Here is a 27,214-nt window from a genome sequence, read left to right as displayed (position 1 = left end):
GTCAAACAACCCCAGCAAGGTGTTCATCTAACCTCCTCTTAAAGACCACCAGGGTAGGAGCCAGCACCACTTCTCTTGGCAGTTGGTTCCAGATCCTAGCCGCCCTGACCGTGAAGTAGTGCCTCCTCATATCTAGCCTAAATCTACCTTCTGCCAGCTTGTGACCGTTATTCCTGGTCACATCTGACAGTGCTTGGGGGAACAGGGACTGCCCAGTGCCTGCTGGTCCCCTCTGACTAGTTTGTAATAGGCCACTAGATCCCCCCTCAGCCTTCTCTTCTGGAGGCTGAACAGGTTCAGGTCCTGCAACCTGTCCTCATAAGGCCTGCCCTGCTGCCCCCTGATCATGTGAGTGGCCCTTCTCTGGACCCTCTCCATGTTGCCCACATCCCTCCTGAAGTGCAGCGCCCAGAACTGGACGTAGTGCTCCAACTGCGGCCTGACCAGTGCCACATAGAGGGGGAGGATCACCTCTTTGGACCTGCTCGAGGTGCATCTGTGGATGCATGACAAGGTGTGGTTGGCCTTCCTGACTGCATCCCCACACTGCCAGCCCATGTTCATCTTGAAGTCAGTGATGACTCCAAGATCCTTTTCCATCTCTGCACTGACAAGAATGAAGTTCCCCAACCTGTAGGTATGGTGCCGGTTGTTCCTCCCTTAGGTGTATCACTTTGCACTTGTCGGTGTTGAATCCCATCTGTTGCAGGCACTGAACTGCCTGCTCCTAATGAAGGACAGGTGGGGGTTGCCAGGGCAACCCCAGAAGTTAGCTGACCAGAAGGGGGCAGGGCCTGGCCCATATAAACAGCCTGGGCTGAGGAAGCAGGCAATTCCCCTCTGGCAGTTGTGGAAGATGGAGCTCTTCAGGACCAGGCTGGGTTGAGGAGCCTGAGGGTCTGAGCACCTTAGAAGTGAGGATACCAGGCAGAGGAGCCCCTGGTAGGGATTTGGGGAAGATAAAGAGCATGATGGTTTAGGGTTTGTGTTTGGCCAGGAGGCCTGAGTTTGAGTTGGGGCCAAACGGCCGATAGTTTTGTTTGTTGTGTTACACTGGAGGACTGGGTAAGGCTGTAGGGGTTGGAGAAGGCCTCATGGGAGCTCCCCAGTAGTGGTGGAGTTTCCGGGCACTGGAGAGGGTGCTGCATTTTGTGGGTTTGTATAGACCCCGGCCCCAGTGGGGCAGTGTTGTGCGGGGCAAGGAGCCCAGTGTGGGTGAGTGACCCGAGAAGGTCTGGGGGCCAGGTACAGCTACAGCCACCTGAGCCCCGAGTGCGGGGAGTGTGAGACACATAAGCCCCACTGTGGGCAGGAATCACGTGAGCAAGGCCCCAGTGTGGGCGCGGGCGCGAGTAGAGCCCCAGGGAGGACGTTTGGCATTTGTATCGGGATAAGCCTCAGGGAGGGCGATTGGCATTTGTATTGGGATAAGCCCCAGGGAGGGAATACTGGAATAAGAAGCCTGGAGAGGGCTAGCATACGGGTAGAAGCCCGAGGGAGAGCGACTACAGGAAAAAGAAGCCCGAGGGAGGGCGAGCATACGGGTAGAGGCCTCGGAGAGGGCCGTTTAAGGAAGGACCATAGACACAACAACATCCGGGACAACTGAGAGGCTTGGGGCGTGGTATTAGGGCTGGTAGGAGCCACGCACAGTCCACAGGGCTGGGTGCACTAGACTGACCTACATGGGACAAAGGGCTGGGATAACTAAGAGCACCGTGCTCAAGAGGGTAAAAGGCAGCCTCCCTTTTATAATATTCACTATCAAAGACGTGGAGGGTGAGATAACAAGGGTGCGTGGACACCCTCTTGACATGGTAGGGGGCACCAGGAGAGATCACAGTCGCTCCTGGGCCCCCGCCCTGTGACACCATCCTATTCTCATCCGCCTACCTTTGTAACCTGTTTAGGTCCAATTGCAACCTATTCCTCCCTTCTAGCATGCCCACTTCCCCCCACATCTTAGTGTCATCAGCAAATTTGAACAGGGTGCTTTTTACCCCCTCGTCAAGTTACTGATAAAAATGTTGTACAGTGCGGGCCCAAGGACCGAGCCCTGCAGAACCCCACTGCCCACATCCCTCCATGTCAAAAATAAAGGGAAAATTATGAGGGGAAAAGAATACAAAAGGATGGATTTCAGAGCAGCAAAGGGTTTTTGAGAGGGGAAACTCAAGGCCACCATGGACAGAAGCACACCACAAGTCCATCTCACCCAGCACACTGGGTTGGGGGGAGGGGGGAGAGACAGAAGATGGGCCTTGGCCTCCGACCTTCAGGCTGCTGTCATCTGACATTTTTATCTGCTATCACTGCCTATCAATAAAATTAACCTATTATTGAATGGAAAGGTCATGGTTGGTCTGAGGTTATGGGTCTGCCCAGAACAAGGTATCTGGGTCATAAATCCAGTGCCAGCAGGAACCAAGGTATCTATTGTAGTTGGTAGAGATGTACAGAATTGGAGACTCATAAGCTACTCAGCTGGACTCCATCCATGCTCTAATGGTTTTGAACAGTATATCAGGAGAGCCTTATAAAGGTCTTCATTCTTCTGAAGCAAATTCGTCATGGTCTACACTGCTCGTTCTGGTTCCCCATTAATGTGTTAGAAATGTGGACTGCTGGTGATATGCTGAAAGTCATACTGGGCTGAAAACTGCTTAAATGCAGCTCTGGAAAATTGTGGACCATTATCTGTTCTTAAAACTGAATAAAATACCATGGTACACATATATACTCTTCAACACTGTTATAACTCTCTCAAGTTGTGGTGTTCTGTGACTGTGCCATCTCTAAGTAATGAAAGTAATAGTCTATAACAATGAACCCTTCCAGTTCCCTAAGTTGACTTACAGCAGTACAGTTAGTGCTTCTACCATATCAGCGTATTGCTTTTTCTCTGAATTTATTAGAGGTAGTAAATCACAATTTCATCAGCCTGATCCCCCATTGAGTAGATGAAAGTATGTACTTGGGTGAAGTTCAGACTTTTTGTACAGACCTGACGTTTCCCGGAAGTGGTTAAAACATCTGATCGATCTAGGCTACGTTCCAGGGGATTGGAAATCAAACTGTTCTGATGGTATAACTTTAACTGCCTTCATTTTCTGTGTGCCCAGCCTCTGCCTTGAGCTGGACTCACCTGCTGTTGGAGCTTGATCTGTCTTTTAGGAATCACCTGAATGCTGATTGATATTCATATTCCTATTGGTGGCAGGATTCCACCACTCCTGGCATCTTGGTCTATTACATAGCTCAGGAAAAGGCACAGAAACTTTTTGTTTTCAAAAGGGCTTTATTGCAACTGCTACGACACAAGAAGATGACTGACAGCTTCCTTTTGATGTCAGCCCTCAGGAAAGGTGTTAACACTTACTACTACATTCCTTTACATTTTAAACTGAGAAGACTAAAATATTGTTAAAACAAGAAATGTTTATATTGTTGAGTTTTAAAGATCCCCCCACAAAAAGGAATAAATCTGAAGAAAAATACCCCGGATCATTATAAATATCTTAAAGACAGTAATTTCTTACATCAGAAATTTTATGTTTTAACGCTTTTAAAAATCCCAAAATTGCTTTATTACAGTTGTTTCTTTTATTCACTATTTAAAAGATACATTTACACAGACATTGAACATATTCCTAGATAAATAATACTCTTTTTTTGCCCAATCAGTCATTGAAAATTAACAGTCACTCTCTTAATTTATTTATTGTCTCCTGACTTCCTTTGTTTTGAATATTTGAAAGAACATGGAGGTACTGTTGAAGGTATTTAAACCCAGTGGAACTTCCCTTATATAAATCCTACAGAACTGGATAGAAATTTATTAGAAAAGACTAGAAACTTCCAAAATTTCTGCCAGTGCTCCCTTGTGTTCCAGTCTTTCATGTAACTTGCAAACCCTTTTTTCTTAACATCGTTCTTCCAACTAAAACCATCTTCCCATTGCTTTTCACCTTTTTCCTGGAACAGCTGGTTTAGTCATGTTATTCAGAAGCATGTCTCCTAGTTTCTCCATCTACTCCAATTACATTTCCTGGGACTGTGTTGATACCTATTCATATGTCTACCTGAGCATATGGTTTACTTCAGAAATGCAGATCACACTAGTGACTGGCATTCAGTTCTGTGATTAAAATGAAAGCTTCATAGAAGTGATTCAGTAAAAAAAAAACCCAGCTTTCAGGTGTTCACTCTTCAATTAAATATGCATGAAAATGTACAAGGTTTGTTCACACAAACAGTTAAAGATGTATCTGTTTATTAACTGTGACAGAGGCATAGTCATAGGCACTGCTTTTTTATAAATTTGGAAGAGGTCTCAGCTGGAGGCCCAAAAGGACTTCTTCACTTGCTATAGTCCCTACTCCTATTGAATCCATAATATACTCCCATTGAATTCAGAGTTTGGTATCACATTAGTAAAATAATAGAACCTCAATGTATTTTATTTGGAAAAGGAGAGTTTCTGCTATAAAGGAAAGAAATAGATTATATGGATTTCATATTCTGAAATGCTTGTGCTGTACATAAAGTTTTGTTTTTCTTTTGGGACCTTATCTTTTAATCACACTTGAAGTCTAACTAAATTATCTCTAAGCATGGCATGTCAGTTTTAAGACCTATCTCAGCATATAGTTGAGCCTGTGCCCAACTTAGCTCCTCAAGTTTAGTGCAGAGCAGAGTGAAGGTAGGCCAGACTGACCTACAGCAACATTTAGCGAGTTTGCTGATATGTTCAGCTCTGGAAAATAGCTTTTTCTTGGAATCATAGAAAATTAAGCTCATCCAAACTCCTGCTCAGAGTAGGACCAATTCCCAACTAAATCATCCCAGCCAAGGCGTTGTCTAGCCAGGTCTTAAAAATATCCAAGGATGGAGATTCCACAATCTTTTGGGTAACCTGTTCCAGTGTAACCTTTTGGGTAACCTTTTCTACCCTCCTAGTGAAAGAGTTTTTTGTAATATCTAACCTAAACTTCCCATGCTGAAACTTGAAACCATTGTTCCTTGTTCTGTCATCTGCCACTTCTGAAAACAGTCTAGCTCCATTCTCTTCATTTATGTTTTTTGCCCCTTATACATATATTATAATTCAGTTTTAACGTGCTCAGTACTCCCTGGAAGTTATCAGCTAATTTCACCCCTGCTGCTACTTACTTAATTATAGAAGACCTTCTACCCTGCTTTCTTTAGCTTTTCCCACTTTTAATGTTTTCAGGGAGGCAAACATGACAAGACCATCAAGGTGATGGATACCCACCCATATGAGAATATAATCTCCATGTCTCTTTGTATCTGTAAGCCTCCAATAGATTGCCTTAAATAGAGATTGATTCTCTGCATATAAATGCTTTTAGCATCCCTAGATGCTTGAGCACTTCTGTGAAGTCCAGAAAGAGTAGTGAATTTCACATTAATTTGATTTCCTAGCAAAGGTCTTTATGCATCTTTTATAATTTTCTGCTGTCATTTTATCAGAAGAATAATATGGAATAATATGATAAAGAGGCTAAATAAATGAAACCACTATTCCACTTTCCTCCTCTTACAGATGAATAATTCATAGAAGGTGTCATAGCATTTTATGGTGTAGTGTATTATACATAGATATATTTATTGGTAGTACATATGTGATATCATACCTAATATTAAATTACAGCTTAGTTCCTTAGTTCTCTCCATAAGTACAGCCATCTTTTCACATCTACTTTTTATATTCATTCTAGGTTATTTTAAACTTCTCTTACCTGTTTTCTACTATCAAAACTGTTAATCAGTCTGTTAGTCCTTAGAAGATTTTCTCTGTGCTACCTTAACATAATTTAGCAAATAATTTTGACAGGAAAAATTTACATTGGCAAAAATGAAAACATCAGTATAGTGTCGCTAAATGTTTTCCTCTTTATGTTTCCATTTTATACTTGGTAGTATTGAAATTATGTTGTAACTATGATGGTACAGAAATTATGTGAGCAGCAAGGATTTTTTAGGGTGATATCTGTTATTGGAACAACTATGTAGTTGAGATAAAGTTAGACAAGCTTTCTTATGAAAGACATTTTTCCTCACATCTGATCGCAAGGAGCCAGGCACCTGTGATTAGACAAATGTCTTTCCGATCTAACTTTATCCCAACTACACAGTTGGAGTTGGTCTAATAAAAGATACCATCCTAAAAAAAAATTGCCTTTTGTATTTAGTTGTTCTTTCTATTTGTGTTAAAGAATGGAAAATATGTTTATGAAAAATTTATGGTCTGATTAGAATTCACAACGAAATACAGGCACAACACAATTGGTTCCTGAAAGCCAATACAGCCTTACGACACAATTGGTTCCTGAAAACCGCATCTTAAGTTGAAATGTTGTAGCTCGGAATCAATTTTCTCATAGGAAACAATGTTATAAATGTGGGATTGGTTCCTGAACCAAGGCCCAATACCCTATTTTCACTAAAAATACCCCAGAATTTTGTACTCAATCAATTATAGATGAGTAATATAGCTACATTAATGTATTTATATTGTAAATAGCAATCATATTGATCTGGAAGGACTTCTTTGAGGTGACTTTGCTGCACTTTTTGAAGGGCTCTTGGTTGGAGTCTTCTCAGGAGTCTTGGCTGCAGGTTTTTCTGGAGTCTTGTTTGCTTTCTTAAAGAAAGCATCCAAGGAAGTTTGGACAGATGTTCTCCAAGGAGATGAGCGACGCAGAAAACTTGTTTGCTGGCATGGCATGGCATTGCATTGGATCAAGCATTTTAGAGTTGAAACTGACATCATAAAGTTAAAACAGGGTGTCAATTTATAAACATTGTAAGTGAGAAACATAACTCGAAACGTTGTGAGTCAAGGACTGCCTGTAGACTGAAAGCCTATTTAAAGATCACTCAGCCCCTAAAGAACACTTGCAAAATTAAGTGTATATTTCATATTTTAACATTTAACATACCTTTGGAATGGTTTAATAAATACAAATATTAATATGTATTACATTTTCTAGGTTTATATTTCATTATGATAATCTCTCCTCCTCTCAGCTTCCAAAGGAGATTTAAAAAAACACTTTCAGTATAAGGCAGACTATCTTCCTTTAGCTGTAATGAATTTCACCATTTAAAAGTAAAATTATATTGTATGTTTTTCTAATTAAAAAAACATGCAAAAATGATAACAGGAATGAGAACTCTCATCCATTTGAAGCCCTCTTGTTCTCACAAGTGAAGACTGATAGTTGTTGATGTTCATTTAATCTCGGTGGGGCTTTAATCTTAACTTAGAAATGTACATAAAGAGAATGATGCGGAGGGGGAAAACATAAAAACAGAATTCATCGGTCTGATTTTTCAAGCCAAAAGGATAGGAAAGGACTTGGAAATCCAGGATGCTATTGACCTGAAGGGATATCTTAGTTCTTCAGAGACAGCAAATAACAAAGCTGCCACAAATCTTCAACAAATGATGTTGGAGAAGATCAGTTTAAACCTTGGAGATCTAAACGTTAAGAGGATGCCTTTAGGCGGTAAAATGGATAAGCTAATTTCTCAAAACCAGTGATATGGAACAGGGAATAGGAAACCGTTGCTTAATGTTAACAGAGCCATTAAGAATTGTGAAGGGCTGGTAAAACAGTCCTCTAAATTGCAAGATACACTTTTTAAAGCAAAATAAAGAATTATATAAAGCTAAGCATCTAGGTTACTAGGACAAAATCTACAATATTCATGACCTAGATAAGTTAGAAATTGCTGAAGGCAAAATGAAGTCACAGAACTCAACCCAGCTGTAGAAGGTAAGTGAGCTTTGAGACAGTGCTTGGATGAATTTATGAGCTATAGAAAATAATTCTTTCTTCAGAAACACCTAGAAGCTGAAACCTTATTTTGTTTTTGTTTTGTTGTTTCCCTAGATGTCGGCCCTCGGACATAGCAGACATAATTCTCTTCCACTTGCTTAGGCTTTTCTTACTTAAAAATAATGTAACATCAACTGGATTGTTTGCAGGATTTAAAATAAAGTACCTCCAGAGCTTAAAGAATGGAGGTGGCAGCTACAAATGTTTATTACTCTTGGCTAGGCCTGTACAATAATCAGAGGCTGGGCTTGTATAATAATCAGAGATGTACAATTGTATTCTACTGGTTAGAAGCAGAGCTATTCACTTACGTTTCATAAGCTTTAATAGTACTATAGTCATGGATATTCTCATGTACTGCAAGTAGGTAGAGGCTTTGATGCAGGAGGGACCCAAGGAGTGTTCTATTTACTGTGACATCCTGAGAAGCCATAGTCACTACAAGGAAGGTAGCCATAAACCAGTTGCATGATTCATGCAATATTTATTGCAGTGGTTTTTTTTAATTGCTTCATTGTTTAGGTCTATTATTTTCAGAATCACTGCAGAAGGCTGTGGATAATATTTAAAATGTCATCCACCAAATTGATCAACCTTACAAAATAGTTGTGAATATTTACCAGGCCAGGTGCATAATCTGTTAGTCTGTTTGCTTTTTAAAATTTTAATCAAATTTTACTTATCTCCTAAAACAATTTCCTCATCCTCTGTAAGTAGGAAGTACAATTTTCTAAGCTTGCTATGGATCTATACCGTGTGGGCTTTGATACTGTAAGATTTCACAAGTTAGGCAGAATTGACATTGACCAGGCCTTAGGAGAGCCGTAATGAAAACCTGGTGGCTGCAGATCTATTACTGAGATTCAGTCATTGTTAGTGATACTCCTCCTGAATTTAGAAATAAACTGGTGCTTCACAAGGTATTTACAGATTTCCCACTATACAAAAATGACCAATTTCCCAGTCAAGCATGATCATTAAAAATCCTATAGTAATCAAGTAATAACTTGTCAGCCTTTAGTGAATTGCTCCAGAATGGTTGTAGGGAAAGAAACCTATACCATTATAACTAAACTAGCTAATAAGATTTTGCCCTTGATAATTTAGCGATAATGTTCCATTTGGATTGGGCTAAGTAATCCAAGTTTAATTGTCTCTCTGCTACTAGTGTAAACCTTGTGTTTGGCCATGTTATATGTGCACTGCTTCTTATATCCTGGTTAGATTCCAATTTGGGTAGGTAGTTACATTCTTCCTACCTAAAAAAAAAATCTTTAAAGCCTATGGTTATTCTTTCCTACACATTAAAGCTAATATATAAATTCTAATTAGGTTGGCTTCTACCCCTGGCTGCATTTCAGGGTTGACTAAATAATTAGGTATTATACACACAGCCTGTATAGCATTCTGAGATCTTTTTGATCAAAGTTGTTTATAGTCTGTCTTTTAAGAAACCAATAAGTGGAAAACATGTATTTAAATTTAACTTGACATTTTAATGGTTGTATCTTAGCTCTCACCTTATGTGTTAGGCAGCCCCTGTCACAATGGTAAAAAATTACCATATGATTTGAGGTGGGGAGACAAACTTAGTTTCACCTTGAATGTCTTCCTAAAAATCTCCCTACATATTTTGCAAGTCAAAAGGAGTATCTGAAAACAAAACACTTTCTAAATATCCAGCAGCATTTGACTACTTTTGAATCTGTTCCTGTGCCAATATATATGCATGAGAATACTACCTTGTACAGTAACATTTTAAAACATATGTTGCCTTTTTAGCTACTTGTCCATAATTAGTCATTCTTTTTTGCTAATTTTTTAAGGGCTGGTGTTCTGTACAGAACACAGAACTGGCAGTTTCTCTGTCCAGAGAAGCTAACAATCCAAGAAGAAAAAAAAGGTAGGCAAGTCAGAAGCACAAAGCAGGAACCAGGAAATGGATTCTTCTTAAAGTAGTGTTGTTTTTTATTTTTCCCCCTCCCAAATAATGAATAATGCATTTGGGATGGTAGATTAAGATTAATATGATATATGCAGGAAGCTTCCTTTGAAGAGTGATGTAATGGAGAAAGGGCTGGAAACTTGGTGCACCAAGATCAGGATGGTTATTCCAAGAGTCAGGTTGAATGTGAGGCATAGACTCAGAGGGCTAGAAAGGAAGGAGCAAATAGCTGTAGAGCAAAGGGAAATGAATGTTTAACACCCACTGTTAATGTTGTCTCACAAACAGTCCTTTGTATTTTGAGTTGAGTGACTCTTTTCAAAGTTTTTAGGTATTGTTATTGTTTCTACTTTTTTCTCTTGCATTCAGTAGGAAGCACATTGACTAGAAATTCCATCAGTGTGGGTTATCAGGGAATTTGCAGATTATACAGCTCATAGTTTTCTGTTATATTTGTGATCGCTATCCAGCACAGGCTGTGTGTGTGTGTGTGTGTGAGTGAGAATGTTTTTTCCTGCAGGTAATAGTAGCGTTGGGTCTGAATTTATAATGAATGAAGATCATTTTTTATAAGAATAGCCAATCAGTCTGTAAGGAGCTTCTGAAAATGTCACCTTGAAAGCTGTACTTCATGCTTTGGCAGGAAATTAGAAGGAGCAAAAACAATTCAAGAACCAGGTCAAAAGATGATTATTCATTTTTTTTTCTTTCTGCAAGGGGGAAAAATTGTATCTTTTTCAACACAGCAGAAGAGGAATCGTGACACTATTTTTTAAATACATCTAAACTAGGAACCTTTGTACACTGTATTAAGGAATGCCAAATTACATTAATGATAATTTGAAGGAAAAAGGAAAGCTTCATGATAACATTTAAATCTGGGATATGACTCACAGGAAGGATCTGATAAAATGAACTTGGGTTCACGAAAGCTTATGCTTTATATATATATTATTTAGTTAGTCTATAAAGATGCATAACCACCCTGCCTTCTAACTGATTTAAAACTAACATGGCTAACTACTAGGGCTGTGCGAAGCTTCAGTTGCTGATTCAGTTCGGCGGAGATTCGGTGGCCAAATCTCCTAATCTGAATCAAATCAGGAGACCCTTTAATCTCTCTGAATTGAATCGGAGCCCTACAAATTGATTTGGAGATTTGATGGTTTGGACATAGACACACCTTTAAATGGTTTTTCTACATACCTCAAGGTACCAGGCAGCTTGTGAATGCTGAGATGCTGGGGTGGATGAAGCATCCCATGAGAGTGCAGGGGTGGGGGCAGTGTGCTCGGTGCCAGACCCAGAAGTGGACCATAAACTCTTCTGCTGTGGATCGCAATGGGGACCCCTCTTCTCACCCCTGAGTCAGTGACTGGTGCCTCCTGGACCTGGGGGGGCACCTGGGATCCCCGCCATGGCTGATTGTCATGTCAGGAGGTTGTGGGGGGATGAACCACCAAGCAGGCAGGGCTTCTGTGGGATGCTTCATCCTCCCCACCATCACAGCATTCATGAGCCACACCTAGTACTTCAAGGTATGTAGAAAAAACATTTAATGCTGTATCTATGGCCAAATCGCTGATTCTCTAAATCAGCACTGAATCTTCAGATTTGGATTCAACCAAATCGAATCAAGACAGTGATCTGAATCAACAAATCAAATCACTGTCCCCCATTTGGGCTGAATCCAAATTGAAAATAGCCCATTTCACACACCCCTACTAACTACCTGTAATGGGAAATAACCATGGGCTTAGTTCAAGTGGAAACCAGAACAATAGTGGTAGAGGGCATCTGAATGTTCATAATCTATATAAGTGGAGTGGTAAGAATTTATGTGTGTGAAGGCTATCCACCTGCCTCAGAGGGCAACTATACAGGATCAGCAAGGCTTCTCCAACCCTCTGTAATTACAGCATATTGGAGAAGACATGGTTAATCAAGTCTGCTGAAGCATGGTAATTACTGTTCTGCGGCAGCCTCCAATATCTCATGTATCAGCATCCTTGCACTTCAAAATGGTGGTGGGGGGTTTTAACTAAAGCTCATTTGATGAGTGTCAAAGTTAAGTTAAAGTGCCATCACCACCATTTTGAAGTGCAGGGACACTGATACACGAGATGCTCTGAGCACTTCAGCTAGAGCCACCCTTGGAGCCACTCTAACTAAAGCGCTCCCCAATGTACTCCCAGATCACGTGTAGAAACGCCCAGAGTTAGGATGTGGGCTGCAACACATTTTTGCTGTTATAGGCAGATACTGCAGTGTACCAAGATCACTGGATTGTAAACGTAGCTCAGTGGCCCATCTCCTACTGTGCTCCTAATCTTCCTAAACTGACATTTTGAACCAGCTCTGTGTAGATTACTTCGAAGTCCTCTTATTTGCCTTTCAGGGATATGCATGTTTGGTTGCTCAGCCAGCTGGTTGCCCTGCAACAGTCCAAACATGGAGATTATTTATTTTAGATGACTTTATATTTGGCTGCTGCATCAAGGAATTTCACATTTAGAATTGGTCCAACTTTGAGGAGAAAGTATAGGACAAGTACGCATGAGGACAGAGAGGATCAGCTCCTTGAAGAACACTACAGACCACAATGACTTGAGTGTTATTTATCACAACTTTAGTTCCTCCATTTTTTTAGTTTCAGTGGTATTAGCATAGAAGTATTTCCCCTTCTCTCTCTCTGCTGTTAGGGAGGTAAGGAAAGAATTCTAATAACCTGAGAATTAAAGAGGGGAGCGGGGAGAAGGGTAATACCTGAAGAGTAGAAGGAAGTGGAACACATGCTTTATATGCCTGTTTGCCCCTTGGAAGACATCATACTTAAGACCAAGTTTAACCTGTTAATTATGCCATATATAGTAACCCTGAAACACTTTCAGGAAGTTAATAGAACAACAAAATGGGAATCTGGCCACACAAATATTCCATTAATGATACCAGTAGCCATTTCAAGACCCTGGTGCAGTCCCAGGGCTGGGATAGACAATCTGGGTCAGTTCTAAGTTCCTGTGATGTGCCACGCAGGGACCAAACAATCAGCTGATTGTTGGTTTTGGCCCCAGAACCACTCCAGTTTACACCAGACTATGGACACTTGGTTTTTAACTCGCAAGTGCATTGGCAAAGTAGAAATGGTGCCATTGGGATCTGATCCCAGAAATGTGCACCCTACCATACACCTGCTGTATGGCAGGAGGTACAATTGTTGGATCGGAAATCAGATACCATGGCAGCATTAAATGACCATGTGCCTGAGCCTTCAGGGTCTCCCTCTTGATTGCCTCTTATATCACCAGGGAATTCAAAGCATATACAGTTGGGTTGAAATGCCAAGAGCTACTGACGCACAAAAAACTAGAACTCTTGATTCCAAAATGTTACCTTTTCTTAGACTAACTGTGAAGAGCTGCTGACACTCTTGCTACTTTTTTATTTCTCTACCGGCTTTTCATGATTAGAAAATCATCATCCCTCTCTGATACTGATACTATCAAGTAAATAAATGGGTTAGAAAATGAAAGGCATTTTTAGCTTTTTATTGCAACTGCTTTCAGAATTTTCTCTGCAATGTGGCCCAACACCAGAATTACTAAAGCGCAGTGTGCTTGTGATTTGTCAGAGTGGATTATTTTTTGTTTGTATACCATATTTGCATACAAATATTTAAAAATTATTTTAAAACATGTATTGTCTTTTAAATGCTATGGAGTTCAGAAATAAATGGGACAGATTGCTGATAGGTCATTGGTTGACCTTAGCTTCTTCACACAGGGACTCATTAAAAAATGTAAGTATAAATGGATGGGGCATAGGTGTTTTTTTGTGTATATGTCTCAGGCTCTGGACTTTATTTTTGCTTTCAAAAAAGATGTGGTGTGCAAATATGCTGCCCAGCATCAGACATGTCATTCTCAGAAAATCCTGAGGGGACATAAAGTGAAATGTACTTTTGACACCAAAGATTTTTGAAGATCAGAGATCTTTCTGACATATCTGTGTTCAAAGACAATTGCCTTCAACAAGAGCCCTAAAATGCAGAAGAACTGCCTGTTAAAACCCTAAGGGTGTGTCCAGACAAGTGCAGTATGTGGCACTGCAAACGTTTGCAGTGCCACATACCGCACAGTGTGGAGTTCTCTGCGCTGCAATAGGCTGTTGCCTGAGCATGCACCGCTCCATTTTTCCCCCATGGTTTTTTTTGACTCCTGGATATCCGGGGTCAAAAAAATAACCCTGAAGCAGCACATGCTTAGGCAGCACACAGTGCTGAAGAGTGGAGCCAGGCCACTCAAAGCTCTGCTGCAGCTTCCAGCCAGGCTCCACCCAGTAGGATTGCTATGGCTGCAGCTCCAGGAGGCCCCAGGACCACAGTGCTGGCCTCAGCCTCCCCTATGCCACCCAGGGCAACTTGCCATGCACCAAAGAGTGGATGGCCTAGGCATTCCCCGTGAACAAGAAGTGGCAGCTCAAGGTATGCCGCTACTACTTGTCCCCAGGAAACCAAATGTCCGCGCACATCTGGACACACCCTAAGTGAGCATGGACTTCTCTAAGACTGGATTAGGTATTGTTAATCTGCCAGGTGTTTTAATCTGATAGTCTGTTTATGAATGGATATCAGCGCTCTAAGAACTGATACAAGTTAGGGGGCTATTTATTCTTTAGTTTACCATCATCATTTACTATCATCGTTCAGTGACAGTGAATAAGTTATATCTGAGATCATAGTAAGCAACTTCATTTTTTATTTGATTAATAGCTCAGTAGGGAAACAAACATGTTTTTGCTGCTTTTCGTTTTTGTTTCTTAGGCTCCAACACTTCCTGGCTTTCTTACTTGCTGCTTATTTTTAGTTCCTGCTCTTCATGCTTCTCTCTCTCTCATGCATGTGTTCTCTCCCTCTTTCTCTCCCTCTTTCTCTCTCTTTCTTGCTCATTACTTTTTCACTCCTTTCTCCTTTGTACCCATAACATTCCTCCCCCCTATTTTGCATACACTAGGAAAAAGACTTGAGCTTGCAGTTTCTGTTCATTCTGTCTAGACTAGTGAGCCTGTGCAATTATGACATTCACAACTGTAGTATAAGTACTTAATGAGACGTGCAACCTGTGCTGCACATTATCGATGTTCTGAGGCTCCATTGCCAATTCTTGCTTTTAAACCCTCATAGAACAGTCCATTAAATCCTACCAATGGATTTATTGGGAGCACGTTGTTTTAGCTTATGTTTCTTTTGTTGGTGCAAGAGAGTTCAAAGAGATATCAGGCTTTGGTCTGTGCTTTGGACTGTGTCATTTATTATAGTTATTTCTATTCTGCTTCATATACTAGATTTATTCTTTTCCACAGTATATGCTGCCTTCAAGTATTTATGTTTCAGATTTTGCCCTTGATATTTGAATAATAGTGGATTTGTTAGATTGAGAGGCAGAGGTAGTTTTACCCCTGTGGAATATGGGATTGATTTTTTTTTTTTCTGTTCATCTAACTGAATTATTCTTTGTGATACATTGTCCTCGCTGTAAGCTGTTTATATCTTCCATTAGATCAGATAGTGTTCTTGCTCCGGTATATTTTAAATTTGTAATTTTGCAAAAAGATCTGTAAGCAATTTGTCTGCTTCAAAAACCATAAATGCATTAAATTTTTTTTCAGTTTGAATTTATGATCTTTCAATGGAACAAAGAAAACTAATGGTATAGTAGTTCACAAAGAAAAATTATGCCGCATAAAAATCAAGCATTATTTGTTTTGATTGCATATATATATGCATCAGTATATGCGTATATAGAAGAACTTGAATTTCAATTCTCACTTTATAAGTTACAACAAAAGGATTTGGATCAAGATAACTAGCCATATTTTGTAGTATCTCTCTATAGAGTACATAATTTTTGCTTACATAACTGTTCTTAGGATGATTAAAGCTATAAAATAATATGTGATTAAATTTAAGAAACATTGACATTTTTAAACTTGGTTAGGAACCTGAACTTATAAAGTAAATGGGAGCCAGGGTCCTCCACCTTACTGAAGGTGAGCATGCTAATATTCAGTTAAAGAAGCTAAATTTAGGCATGCAGGTACTAATGTTTAGGCCATTTTGACAGCATCAAATATGTTTAAGACATTTAACAGAATACTGAGAACTGTTAGAGTAATTAGGCTCCAACAATGTTTTATCCTTGCAAATTCTGAATGCTGTACAGTATTTTAGAGTTAATTATTTTTGTTGTTGTTTTTAATAAACTCTTCCTCGAAAAGTGTGTGAGTCTAAAGTAAGCATATTTTCTATCAAGACTGTAAGATAAACCTTCCCTGATCTTTGTGCTGGTATATAATGTGATGGACAGCATGAGGAGCTTCCTGATAGAACTACCACAATTATGTTCTAGTCTGCTTTCTCTCTTCTCGCCCGGAATCATGCTTTCACCCTTTCTGGACATGTCTATATGAGATGGTTTACTACGCAGCAGACTAATTTGCTGCAGTAAAGCATCAATGTCTACACATGGGCAGCAATTAGGGCACAGCAGATAATTTACTGCTTTGCTGGATAGTCCCGTCAGATAGAAGTGGTATTTGGCAGCACAGTAAATTACTGATGTTGGAATTAATTTACTCTGGCTCAAATTGAGCTGAAGTATATTCAGCTGCATTAATTGCACATGTTAGACGTGCCATCTATGTATGTGTGACTTGCTAACTCTGTTGGTTTGAGTGGGCATAAGGTTCACTCAGCAATCAGAGGCATTTGTCAGACTGTCCATTCAACATTTCTGGAAGGTGTTCTCCCCTTTTGGGGAGCCATGGAGTTTGGTGCTGCTCTTAATACAGGCTGTGCCTCCTAGAATCATTTGGATTAGAAATATCTTAGAGACAATGCGCTTATGATATACGTGCAGTTCAACAAACTCACCGGCGTTCTTAATTACCTAAGACTTTCCTTCACAAGTGTGTTGTAGCCTTGCACGCTATATTATGAAATAACTGGAAACACCTCAATGTTTTAGAATTGTAAGATAGTATATAACAATGGTTCACAGCCTTTTAAAACTTGAGACTTTAGTGCATCCTTCAGAAAAGGATAGCTCTTTTCTCTTGTTTTTGACTACAGAAAGATAATGTAGCACCTTCTGCTGCTGCAGAAAGATCATAGCAGTTCAGAATGGTTTTAATAATTTAAGGGCATTTATTTACGTTCTCTAGGAGTGGGGTGGGGTACATTTTAATTAAAATGACTCTGAGAGCCGCTCTAATTAAAGCACCCAGAACATCATATGTACCAGCATCCCTGCACTGAAAAAAGGTGGTGGGGGCACTTTAACTAAAGTCGTCAAACAAGCTTTAGTTAAAGTGCCCCCATCAACATCTTTCAGCATGGAGATGCTGATATGTGTGACGATGGAGTCTGCTGAAGTGTGGTAATTACCATACTCCAGCAGACTCAATTAATTGAGTTTGCTCCAACACTCTGTAGTTACAGTGCATCAGAGCAGCCTTGCTGCACGTGTAAAGGAGTTCTGAATGCATATTTGAAATCTTTAGGTATATCTTTATAAATCTTATAAATGGAACACTGCAGCACCCATGAAAGAAATTCAAGGCACCCCAGAAAACTGTGGTACCCTGGTAGAGAATCACTGGCATATATATTGTGTAAGGATAACTTGAAAAAACTAACACTTCATGCTATATGGCATATTTTCACCAGTAAATGGCACCAACCCATAGCACTTGGTATTAATTTCCTATAATTATTTGCTTTAAATACTTCATTTTTGATTCTCAGCTGGAACAACGCTACCTAAGTGTATTCATTTTAGCAGACCCAAGCTGATTTATACTATTAGACTGCTGAAGTCTAATCTTTTTTGGGGGGGAAGGCAGGGTGTGTATATGAAAGTTCAGACAAAGAAACTGCTAACTCTTTGCAAAACTAATACAGAGGCAAATAATGTATGTCAATATGTCTTGGATTTATGACACTGTTACTCATTTTAAAATTAAAATTACCTCTGTCACAAGCAGACTTGGCGTGCTACAGTTTGTTACTACAGATGAGCATTAGACGTACTGCACCATATCACTGATGCTACAGAAAGTTTTGTGAGTATCAAAAGGCTGTTCAACTATCAAGCACATCCCAGACAAGGGGTGAGCAAAATACAGTTGGCAGGCTGGCTCCAGCCTGCCAAGTGATTCTGTTTGGCCTGCAGTGGGTACATCAGGCTTGCCCAGGCCAAAGGGGGCAGGTAGTCTCGGCCATGGCATGTGTGGTCAGTTCTACTATCCCCAGGCATGGAGGTTTCATAGTAGGAGGTTGGAAGGGACCAGAGCAGATGATCAAGTCCAACCCCCTGCCATGGGCAGGAAAGAGTCCTGAGGTCAAACGATCCCGGCTAAGTCATTATCTAGCTTCCTTTTGAAGACCCCCAGGGTAGCAGTGAGTACCACTTCCCTTGGAAGTTGGTTCCAGATCCTAGCCCCCCTGACTGTGAAGTAATGCCTCCTGATATCTAGCCTTGAATCTACTCTCAGTCAATTTATGGCCATTATTCCTCGTTACTCCCAGTAGTGTTCAGGGGAACAGGGACTCTCCCACTGCCTGCTGATCCCCCTTGGCCAGTTTGTAGATGGCCACCAGATCCCCTCTCAGCCTTCTCTTGTGGAGACTGAACGGGTTCAGGTCCCATAGCCTCCACTCATAGGGCCTGCCTTGCTGCCCCCGATCATGTGAGTGGCCCTCCGCTGGACCGTCTTGATGATGTCCTCATTCCTCCTGAAGTGCGGCGCCCAGAACTGGATGCAGTACTCCAACTGCGGCCTGACCAATGTTGCATAGAGGGGGAGGATCACCTCCTTGGACCTGCTCGTGATGCATCTGTGGATGCATGACAAGGTGCTGTTAGTGTTCCTGACCGTGTCCCCACATTGGCAGCCCATGTTCATTTTGGAATCAATAATAACACCAAGATCCTTTTCTGCCTCTGTGCCAATGAAAAGGGAATTCCCCAGCCTATATGTATGCGGCTGGTTCCTCCTCCCCAGGTGCAGTACCTTGCACTTCTCAGTATTGAATCCTGTCCTGTTCTCATCTACCCACCCCTGTAACCTGTTTAGATCTAGTTGCAGCCAGTCACTCTTCTCCAGCGTGCCCACTTCTCTTCACATCTTAGAGTCATCCGTGAATTTGAACACAGTGCTTTTCACCCCCTCATCCAAGTTGCTGATGAAGAGGTTGAACAGTGAGGGCCCAAGGACTGAGCCCTGGGGGACTCCACTAGCCACATCCCTCTAGGTCAAAAGAAAACCCATCCACCACCACTCCAGCCAATTTGCAACCCATCTGACTGTGTAAGCATTGACACCACACTCACCTAATTTCTTAATGAGAATGGGGTGAGAGAAAGTGTTGAAGTCTTGTGTGTGTGTGTGTGTGTGGGTCTGGTGTGACCACCAGATTTCCTAGCATATCCTGCAGAGGCCCTACATTACCCAGTACCTTCTTTTTACCCCGTATGTATTTAAAAAAGGACTTCTTGTTATCCTTGATCCGGGTCACTAGTCTCAGTTCCATCTCTGCCTTAGCCTTCCTAACAGCCCCTCTACTATCTCGGGCATTGGAGGTATAATTCTCCTTGGTGATGGCCCCTCCCTTCCATTGGATATATGCCTCCTTTTTAGTTTTGAGACATTCGTGGATGTTTTTGGTGAGCTATGGGGGCTTTTGAGCACTCCTGCCCCCTTTGATCCATGTGGGGATTGTCACCCTTTGGGCTTGGAGAATCGTCTCCTTAAGGAACGACCACTTTCCTGGACTCCCAACTCCCCTCCCCTCTTGGACCTCAGTGCCTCCCTAACTAGTCTCCTGACCTCATTGAAATCTGCTCTCATGAAGTCCAGGGCTGTTGCCTTGCTACAGGCCTTGGACACCCTGTGCTGGATGGTGAATTCCAGTAGGCAATGATTGCTATCACCCAGGTGATCGAGAACCCGCAGTCCACTCACCAAGTTGTTGCCCGTAGCCAGGACCAGGTCCAACAAGGCATTTCCTCTGGTGCGACTGTACACCTTCTGGATTAGATGGAGGTCCTGTAACTTGGCTAGGAACCTACGTGAGTGGTCAGACCTGGCTGACTGCTCTTCCCAGCAGATGTCCGGATAGTTCAGGTCACCCTTGATGACCATGTCCCTTGACTTAACTGCCTCTGCAAGCTGACCTGAGAATTGCTGGTCCAGCTCTTCCCCCTGGTTGGGTGGCCTGTAGTAAACCCCTACCGTTAAATCCCTTTCCCTCTGCCCTCTTGTATACAGACCCAGAGCACCTCAGTCTGCCCCTCCTTTGACCCATAAATGTTCATTATGATGTGTATTGCTCTTTAACGTAGAGCGCCACACTCCCACCTTTCCTCTCTGTTCTATCCCTCCTGTACAGCCTATAGCCCCTGATGTTTACTGCCCAGTCATGTGTTGTATCCCACCAAGTTTCAGTGAGCCCCACTATGGCCGGTTTAGTGTTATCTAGCAGGAGGGGAAGTTCCTCCTGCTTGTTCCCCATACTATGAGGATTTGTGTAGAGGCATTTAAGGCCTCCTGAAGGTGCATGTACCACCCCCATAATCCAAGGACTGTCTGGGCCTCTGACTCTTACCTGGTTATTTCTTATGCTCATCACATGTCTTGGCTGGGCTGTTTTTGTGGGTGGCTCTTTGTTCAGCGTTCCATGGCCCCCTCCATCCTCAACTTCTCCTTCCCCTGACTAGCTTAATTTAAAGCCCACTGGAGGAGATTGGCCAACCTGAAAGAGAACACACACTTGCCTTTGGAGGAGAGGTGAAGCCCATCCCACCCAAGCATGTCTCTTGTCCTGAAGTATGGGTCATCGTCCAAAAAGCCGAAGCCCACCTCAGGACACCATTTCTGAAACCGCAGGTTGACATCTCTGATGCAGGACTTATGGCATCATCCCCATCCACTCACTGGAAGGAAAGATGAAAAGACTCTTAGCCCCTACCTCCTTCAGCTTGCTCCCCAGGGTTTGGTAGTCCGTCATCAGGTGATCAGGTCTGCTCCTGGCTGCATCATTAGTGCCCGCATGGATTAGGACCATGGGGTAGTAATCGATGCCACTTAGGATGGAATACAGCCTACCTTATCCTTGCATGCAGCTGTCAGGCATGTGGGGAGCTGTAGTCCATGGGGCCAGGCAGTGCTGTGGCACAGCAAAGGTAGCACAGTGGCTTGACTCTGCTTCATGGCAGCCCCCACAATAGCAACTCACTCTGTCCTTACACTTCCAGCTGCCAGTGTCTGCCAGTAGACCTGGCCTTACTGCCTGGGCACCCTGGTGGGGATGCCATATGGAGCAGGTAGGTGGGAGAGGTCTCCATGGAGACTGGCCTGGGAACCTCATGGGCAGGGTGCACTTGGCTGAGCAGGTGGGATGGGGGCCACAGTTGGGCAAGGAACAGTATCTGGGAGCAGGACAGGCAGCCATGGGTGGGGCCAGGGCTGGGATCATGGGATGCTGACACCTTGGGGTTGGGGCTCCTTGCACATCCCTGTGACAGGCTGGATAGGATCAACTGACATCTCCCCATCCCTCCCTACTGCACCAGGTGATGTAAACAGCCATGATGGGGGGGCCAAGGCCAGGTCTACACTCCCTTCCCCCTGGCTTCAACAGCTCACCAGAACTCCTTAAGTGGCCCTCCAGGCCAAATAATTGCCATGCCCCGGTGTATACATACATGGAAACTTGATAGATTAGTTCTGAGGCCCTCTGTTTTTGGAACATGATAATGTTATGACTTTTTCTGCAAAGGTTAGGAATCAGGACAACCAGACTGCTATACTTGATTGACTCAGTATCTTCCCTGAGTGGCTACTAGGGTAGGGAGGATGTTTCCTTGGCATGCTCCCCTTATATTTCCTATATCAGCTCAGCTAAGCACATCCGCTACTGCTGACTGAGCATGCTGGGGGGAATACAGAAACCCTAGTTTGACAAGGTTCCACAAGGGAGAAAGGGAGAAATTATTTTGGGGGGGGTATTTTCATAACCAAAATAGGTGGTGAAAAATTTCAGCAGCATTTTTTAATTGCAGCATAATATATTAATATACACAAAGTACTGTTTTTGAGGCTAGCTTTCATGATACTTCAGTAGGTGAGTCCTGCTACAGCACAAAAGAATGGATCTCAGAAAAACACTGTTTTGTAGATAGCCTTTACTACCACAACTTGACACAGAAGCTGTTACCCTGAGAAGCTACCAACACTGTGCATAGTACAGTATGTGTATTTTCTATAATAAAAACAAAAAATAGTATGCATAATGGTGCTTTAAAAGACAGCCACTAAAAAAAAAGATGATTTTTTAAGATTTTATTCTTTAATCTGAATCTTATCATCTTCTGAGCAATTACGGAATAATGTGCCAGGGGTAGGTAAAGCTGTACTTGTTTTTAAATGCTGCAAATAATTTAGTATTTTAAATTCCATTAAAAACTTAATTTTAAAAAGATCTGTGAATTTCCACAAAACTCTAGCTGAAATGCTTTTCTGTCTCTTCAAGTTCATGAATTAAATTAGAACTTAGAGAGCATTTTTATCCATGGGCATAATAATTTTTTTTTGCTTTTTTCCCTAAAAAGTTGTTTATGTGTTTGTTTGTTTTTCTCCAGTGATCTTCACTATTCATTTTTTGATCTACAACCTGGAAGATACCTTTTGGAAGATACCTTTCTGTTTGAGGCAAAAATGAATAGCAGCATGGAAGTTGGAGATATTCATGTATTTTGATACCTATTACATAGGAATTCTTTATTGGAGACAAGTATAATAGAAGATGAGTTCTATATAAATGAATGAATATAGAAGTTAGCACACACCTACATACACTTTGTTCTTTAGTGACTAGGGTCCCAAAGGAATAACACTGAGTTTTAAAAGTAGGATTTTGACTTTTTAGAAGTGGGTGTGATCACACTTTTCTAACATTTCCTTTAAACAGCCACAGCAACGTTTTAAATTTTTCCAGGTGGGCCTTTGAAGCTACCTAGTTGCTATGTAAGAACCTCACAGCTTTTGTCCAAATTATGCATTCTCTGAATCTTGTGAGGCTGATCTTTGCTGGCTGTTCAACACAATGGCTTTACTATTTTCTGATTTTCTGCCAGTGAGTAATTGTTCCATTAAAAGGGGGGGGAATGTCATGACTTCCTGAATTTCACAGTCTACTCAACAGAAAAAAATCATTTGAACAGCCATAATTATCAAATGGATTCCTCATTTCATTCATTGATGCTAGTAATATAAGAATATGGGTGGCTTGTTTCTACAATGGAATTATGCTCTTTTTCTCAAAGTGGTGGTTTGATTGCACTTCCTTTAGAAGGGCCATCTTCAGACTGCCTATATTGATTTGTATTAGAGATGCATTGTGGTTACCAGAGATTCCCAGCATGACTTGTGAACATAACATAGCTCCCAATCAATCCTATTCTTGTCTTTTTAGTGCACCTTAATTTCCATGTAGCTTAACACCTTGACAGAAAACTGTAATTTTTATTTTTTTAAAGAACTTGAGCTGGCTGATTGAGGTCTCTGGCTGAATTGTCAGCTGTTCCTTGTCAAGCAAATTGTAAAGTGCAGTAAAAACTTGGCAACTAGGAAAGAAGTTCATTATTGTATAACTTATTGGATGCAAACAAGGGAAAATACTCATTAGAGGATTCATAGGATCATAGGAAAGTAGAGCTGGAAGGTCATTTAGTCCAACCCCCAGCTAAAGGCTGGAGCAACCTTGACTAAACCATCCCAGCCAAGTGTCTATCTGACTTCTTCTTGAAAACTTCCAAGAATGGAGATTACACTATTTCTCTAGGTAGCCTGTTCCATTTCTTGACCATCCTCAAAGTAAAAAATTTCCTTCTAATCTTCAACCTAACTTTCCCCTTTTGAAGCTTCGGGCCTTTGCTTTCAGCCTTGTCCGCTACTGCCACAAAGAAAAGCATATCTCCATCCTTTCTTTAATTGCCCTTCAGGTATTTGAAAACTGTTATCAAATCTCCCCTCAGCGTTCTCTAGGTTAAATAACCTGAGTTCTTTCAGCCTTGCCTTGTAAGTCCAAGACCCTTAATCATTTTGGCTGCTCTGCACTGCCCTCTTTCCAAACTTCTTGAAGTGTGAGACCCAAAACTGGACACTATACTGCAAGTATAGCCTCACCAGTGCTGAATAGAGTGGAAAAATCACTTCATTTGATTTGCAAGCGGCACTCCTGTTAATACAACCCAGGGTACCATTGGCTTTTTTTGCAACAAGAGCACACCGTTAGTTCATATTCATTTTATGGTGTACCATAACCCCAAGTCCTCCTCTGCAGTACTGCAGCCCAGCCAGTCATTCCCCAGTCCATATTTGTGCATGATAATCTTGCTGCGGTCCTCTGACCCCAGCTGACTTCTTGTTTTTGGGCAGAGGGCTGGACCAGATGATCTCATCCAGCCCTAATGTCTATGAGATCTATGAATCATTCTGCCCCAAGAGTAGAACTTTTCAATTGCCCTTCTTGAATCTCATCTGATTGATTGAACACCATGTGTCTAGTCTATTCAGGTAACTCTGAAACCTAGCCCTACACTCCAGAGTATCTACAACACCAACCAACTTGATGTTGTGCACAGGTTTGTTAATTATGCATTTGATCACATCATCCAAATCATTAAGGAAGGTTTTGATACCAGGACATATCTCTAGGTAATTTTATCTTATATATATTCCCCAGAGATATGTCCTGGTATCAAAACCTTCCTTAATGATTTGGATGATGTGATCAAATGCATATAGATTTGATGTATAGATATGGATATATGATCCTATGAAATATATAAAAATGACAAACTGGTTAGATCATTTTATTCAGTGAGTTGTTATCAATGGTTCAGTGTCTTGTTGGGAAGTTATATCAAGGAGGATTTCTCCAAAGATTTGTCTAGTGTATGGTATTAAAATCTTTGTTCATGATTGGATGATGGGATCGAACACATGCTTAGCAAATAGGCTGACAACACACGTATATATTTTGTGTGTGTGTTTGTGTGTATATAATATAAATTGTGTGTATGTGTGTGTATAGTATTGGAAGGTCTTAATGACTGAATAAGGGAGAATATTTTGTTTGAATAGCAAAGACAGAGAGTATAGAAATACTAAATTAACTACTATGGCATTCTCTATGATATAATATCATATAAGCCGCACTTGTCAAAGCTAAGCTAATTTTCACCTGAAAGGGAGAATTTATTTTGGGGGATATTTTCAAAACCAAAATAGGTGGTGAAAAAAATCCAGCAGCATTTTTTAATTGCAACAGAATATATTTATATGTAGGTGGATATTTAGTAAGTAGCTAAAAGTTTCATTGATTTCTGTGCAGTCTTATCCTTTGTATGGACTATGAAAACTCTGTCTTCTTCTGTACATAAAATAAAGGGGAGTATTTTATTTCTGGTACTCAAACTATAGTAGATTGGTTGTGATTATATACACTAATTGATGATGGTGAAAGCAACCAGACTTACATATTGTATATTGCAGCTCCTTCATTGTTGTTGACAACCTATTTGTACATATAAAAAGACGGAAATTTAATCTCATTGAGGATCTTGTCTCTGCTTGGTTCCTTATGATCAATGCTGCCACTGCACACAATTTATTCATGGTTTGAATGCACTACAGTATTTCATATTTGTTTTCAATATACAAAAGAAAAGGAAGATATTATTTTTGATCATATGATATTTTTTTCACATTTCTTTTCCACATGGCTTTTTTAGATGATTTGCATGCTTGCAAGACTAACACTGAATATTTCATTGTTTTGGTTTGAAAAAAAATTACATAGTTGTCATACACGTTAATACATGAACTGTAACATGCAGTTATACACAGAAACTGTGTAGGAAAGCAGAAGTCTTAAAATAGAAATAGGTTGGCATTAGAAATCAACAATATGAAGAATCAGAATTTTGAACTATCCCTGATTTCTTCCTACAAAGTTTGCAGCTTCCATTAAAATAAGACCCTTAATTAAAAGAGCTTCATTTTTGGCCTTGCAAAAATAAACCTCAACAGAAGTTTTACTAAAATGAAGCAGGCCTCCATTTTTTCCCCATCACACTTTAAAATAAAGCAAAGAATTTTTTAGAAAGTTTTCCAAATTATTTAGATTAGGAAGTCAAATAAAATAAACTGTGGTTCAAAATAACACCTAGGTCTGGGACCTACAAAACTGAAATACAGACTCCATGTTTTCTAGTTAGATGCAAATAGATTTTTTTTTTATGAAAGCAAAGCTAAACTTTATTTTTTAAGATGATTACCTTTTTAGGTCTGCATCTAGAACAAAATATTCCTGTATATCTTTACCAGTTTCAAACAGCAACTTAAAAAATTTGGAACATGATATAGGTGACTAAATTCAATGCAGTGGAAAGTGAAAATACTGAACTTTGATATTGTAAAGGAAAATAGGAATAGTGTGTTTCTAACAGTTTTGAAGAACCAGTGAATTTTCATGCATATGGGAGGCACCGTCCTGTACATTTGGTTTTCACTTAGCACATTTAGAGCATTACCAAGAGGAAGTAATATTAATGAATGAGGGAGAGAAAAGAGACTACATGTCTGTAGAAAGACAATTAAACTTGAAAAAACTTCCATTAACCTCAGTGGGTTTAATTATGCACATGAGACTGCAGGTTTATGTCACACAAGGACAAGTACCTAGAAAATTATTTTGAAGTGCTATATCATGGATATACGTTTCCTCCATGTTAACAGTGAATTCATCTTTGATCTGTTTGCTTATGTTATTTGTTTCCCAAAGCTATGGTCATATTGAGTTTGATTTTCAACTTGGTTTCAAATTGGTCAGTATAAGGGTGGTTTCATGCCTTTAACCTTTATTCATCCAGTTATTGCAGTTTTGAAATAGTAGTGTAATATGTAGTATAAATGGGTGCCTATACACGATCAGCAAGGCTGCTCTGATGTGCTGTAACTACATTGATTGTTGACCTGATTATTTGAGTCTGCTGTAGCATGGAAATTACCACACTCCAGCAGCCTCCAGGGTTTCATGTATCAGTGTCCCAGGACTTCAAAATGGTTGCAGTAGCACTTTATCAAAAGTTCATTCGAGCTTTAGATAAAACACCCCCACTGCCATTTTGAAGCTCAGGAAGGCTGATGAACAAGATTTCATAGATTTCATAGACATTAGGGCTGGAAGGGACCTCGGGAGATCATCGAGTCCAGCCCCCTGCCCAAAGGGCAGGAAGTTTTTCCTTATGTCCAGCCTAAAATGGTCCTTGGGGCG

General features: G+C 40.8%; 1 protein-coding gene across 1 annotated transcript in view; it reads left to right on the top strand.

Moving 5' to 3' along the window:
• Nucleotides 1-27,214, top strand: part of GRID2 (glutamate ionotropic receptor delta type subunit 2) — a 1,453,399-nt gene that overhangs the window by 1,083,688 nt on the left and 342,497 nt on the right. The window contains exon 5 of the mRNA XM_019552630.1: nucleotides 22,515-22,623. Within this exon, the coding sequence (XP_019408175.1) occupies nucleotides 22,515-22,623 (109 nt within the window). The remainder of the gene's footprint in view (nucleotides 1-22,514; nucleotides 22,624-27,214) is intronic.

This window comes from Crocodylus porosus, unplaced genomic scaffold (genome assembly GCF_001723895.1).
Source record: "Crocodylus porosus isolate Cpor-Errol unplaced genomic scaffold, CroPor_comp1, whole genome shotgun sequence".
NCBI lineage: Eukaryota > Metazoa > Chordata > Crocodylia > Crocodylidae > Crocodylus > Crocodylus porosus.
This window is presented reverse-complemented; position numbering and strand designations above follow the sequence as displayed.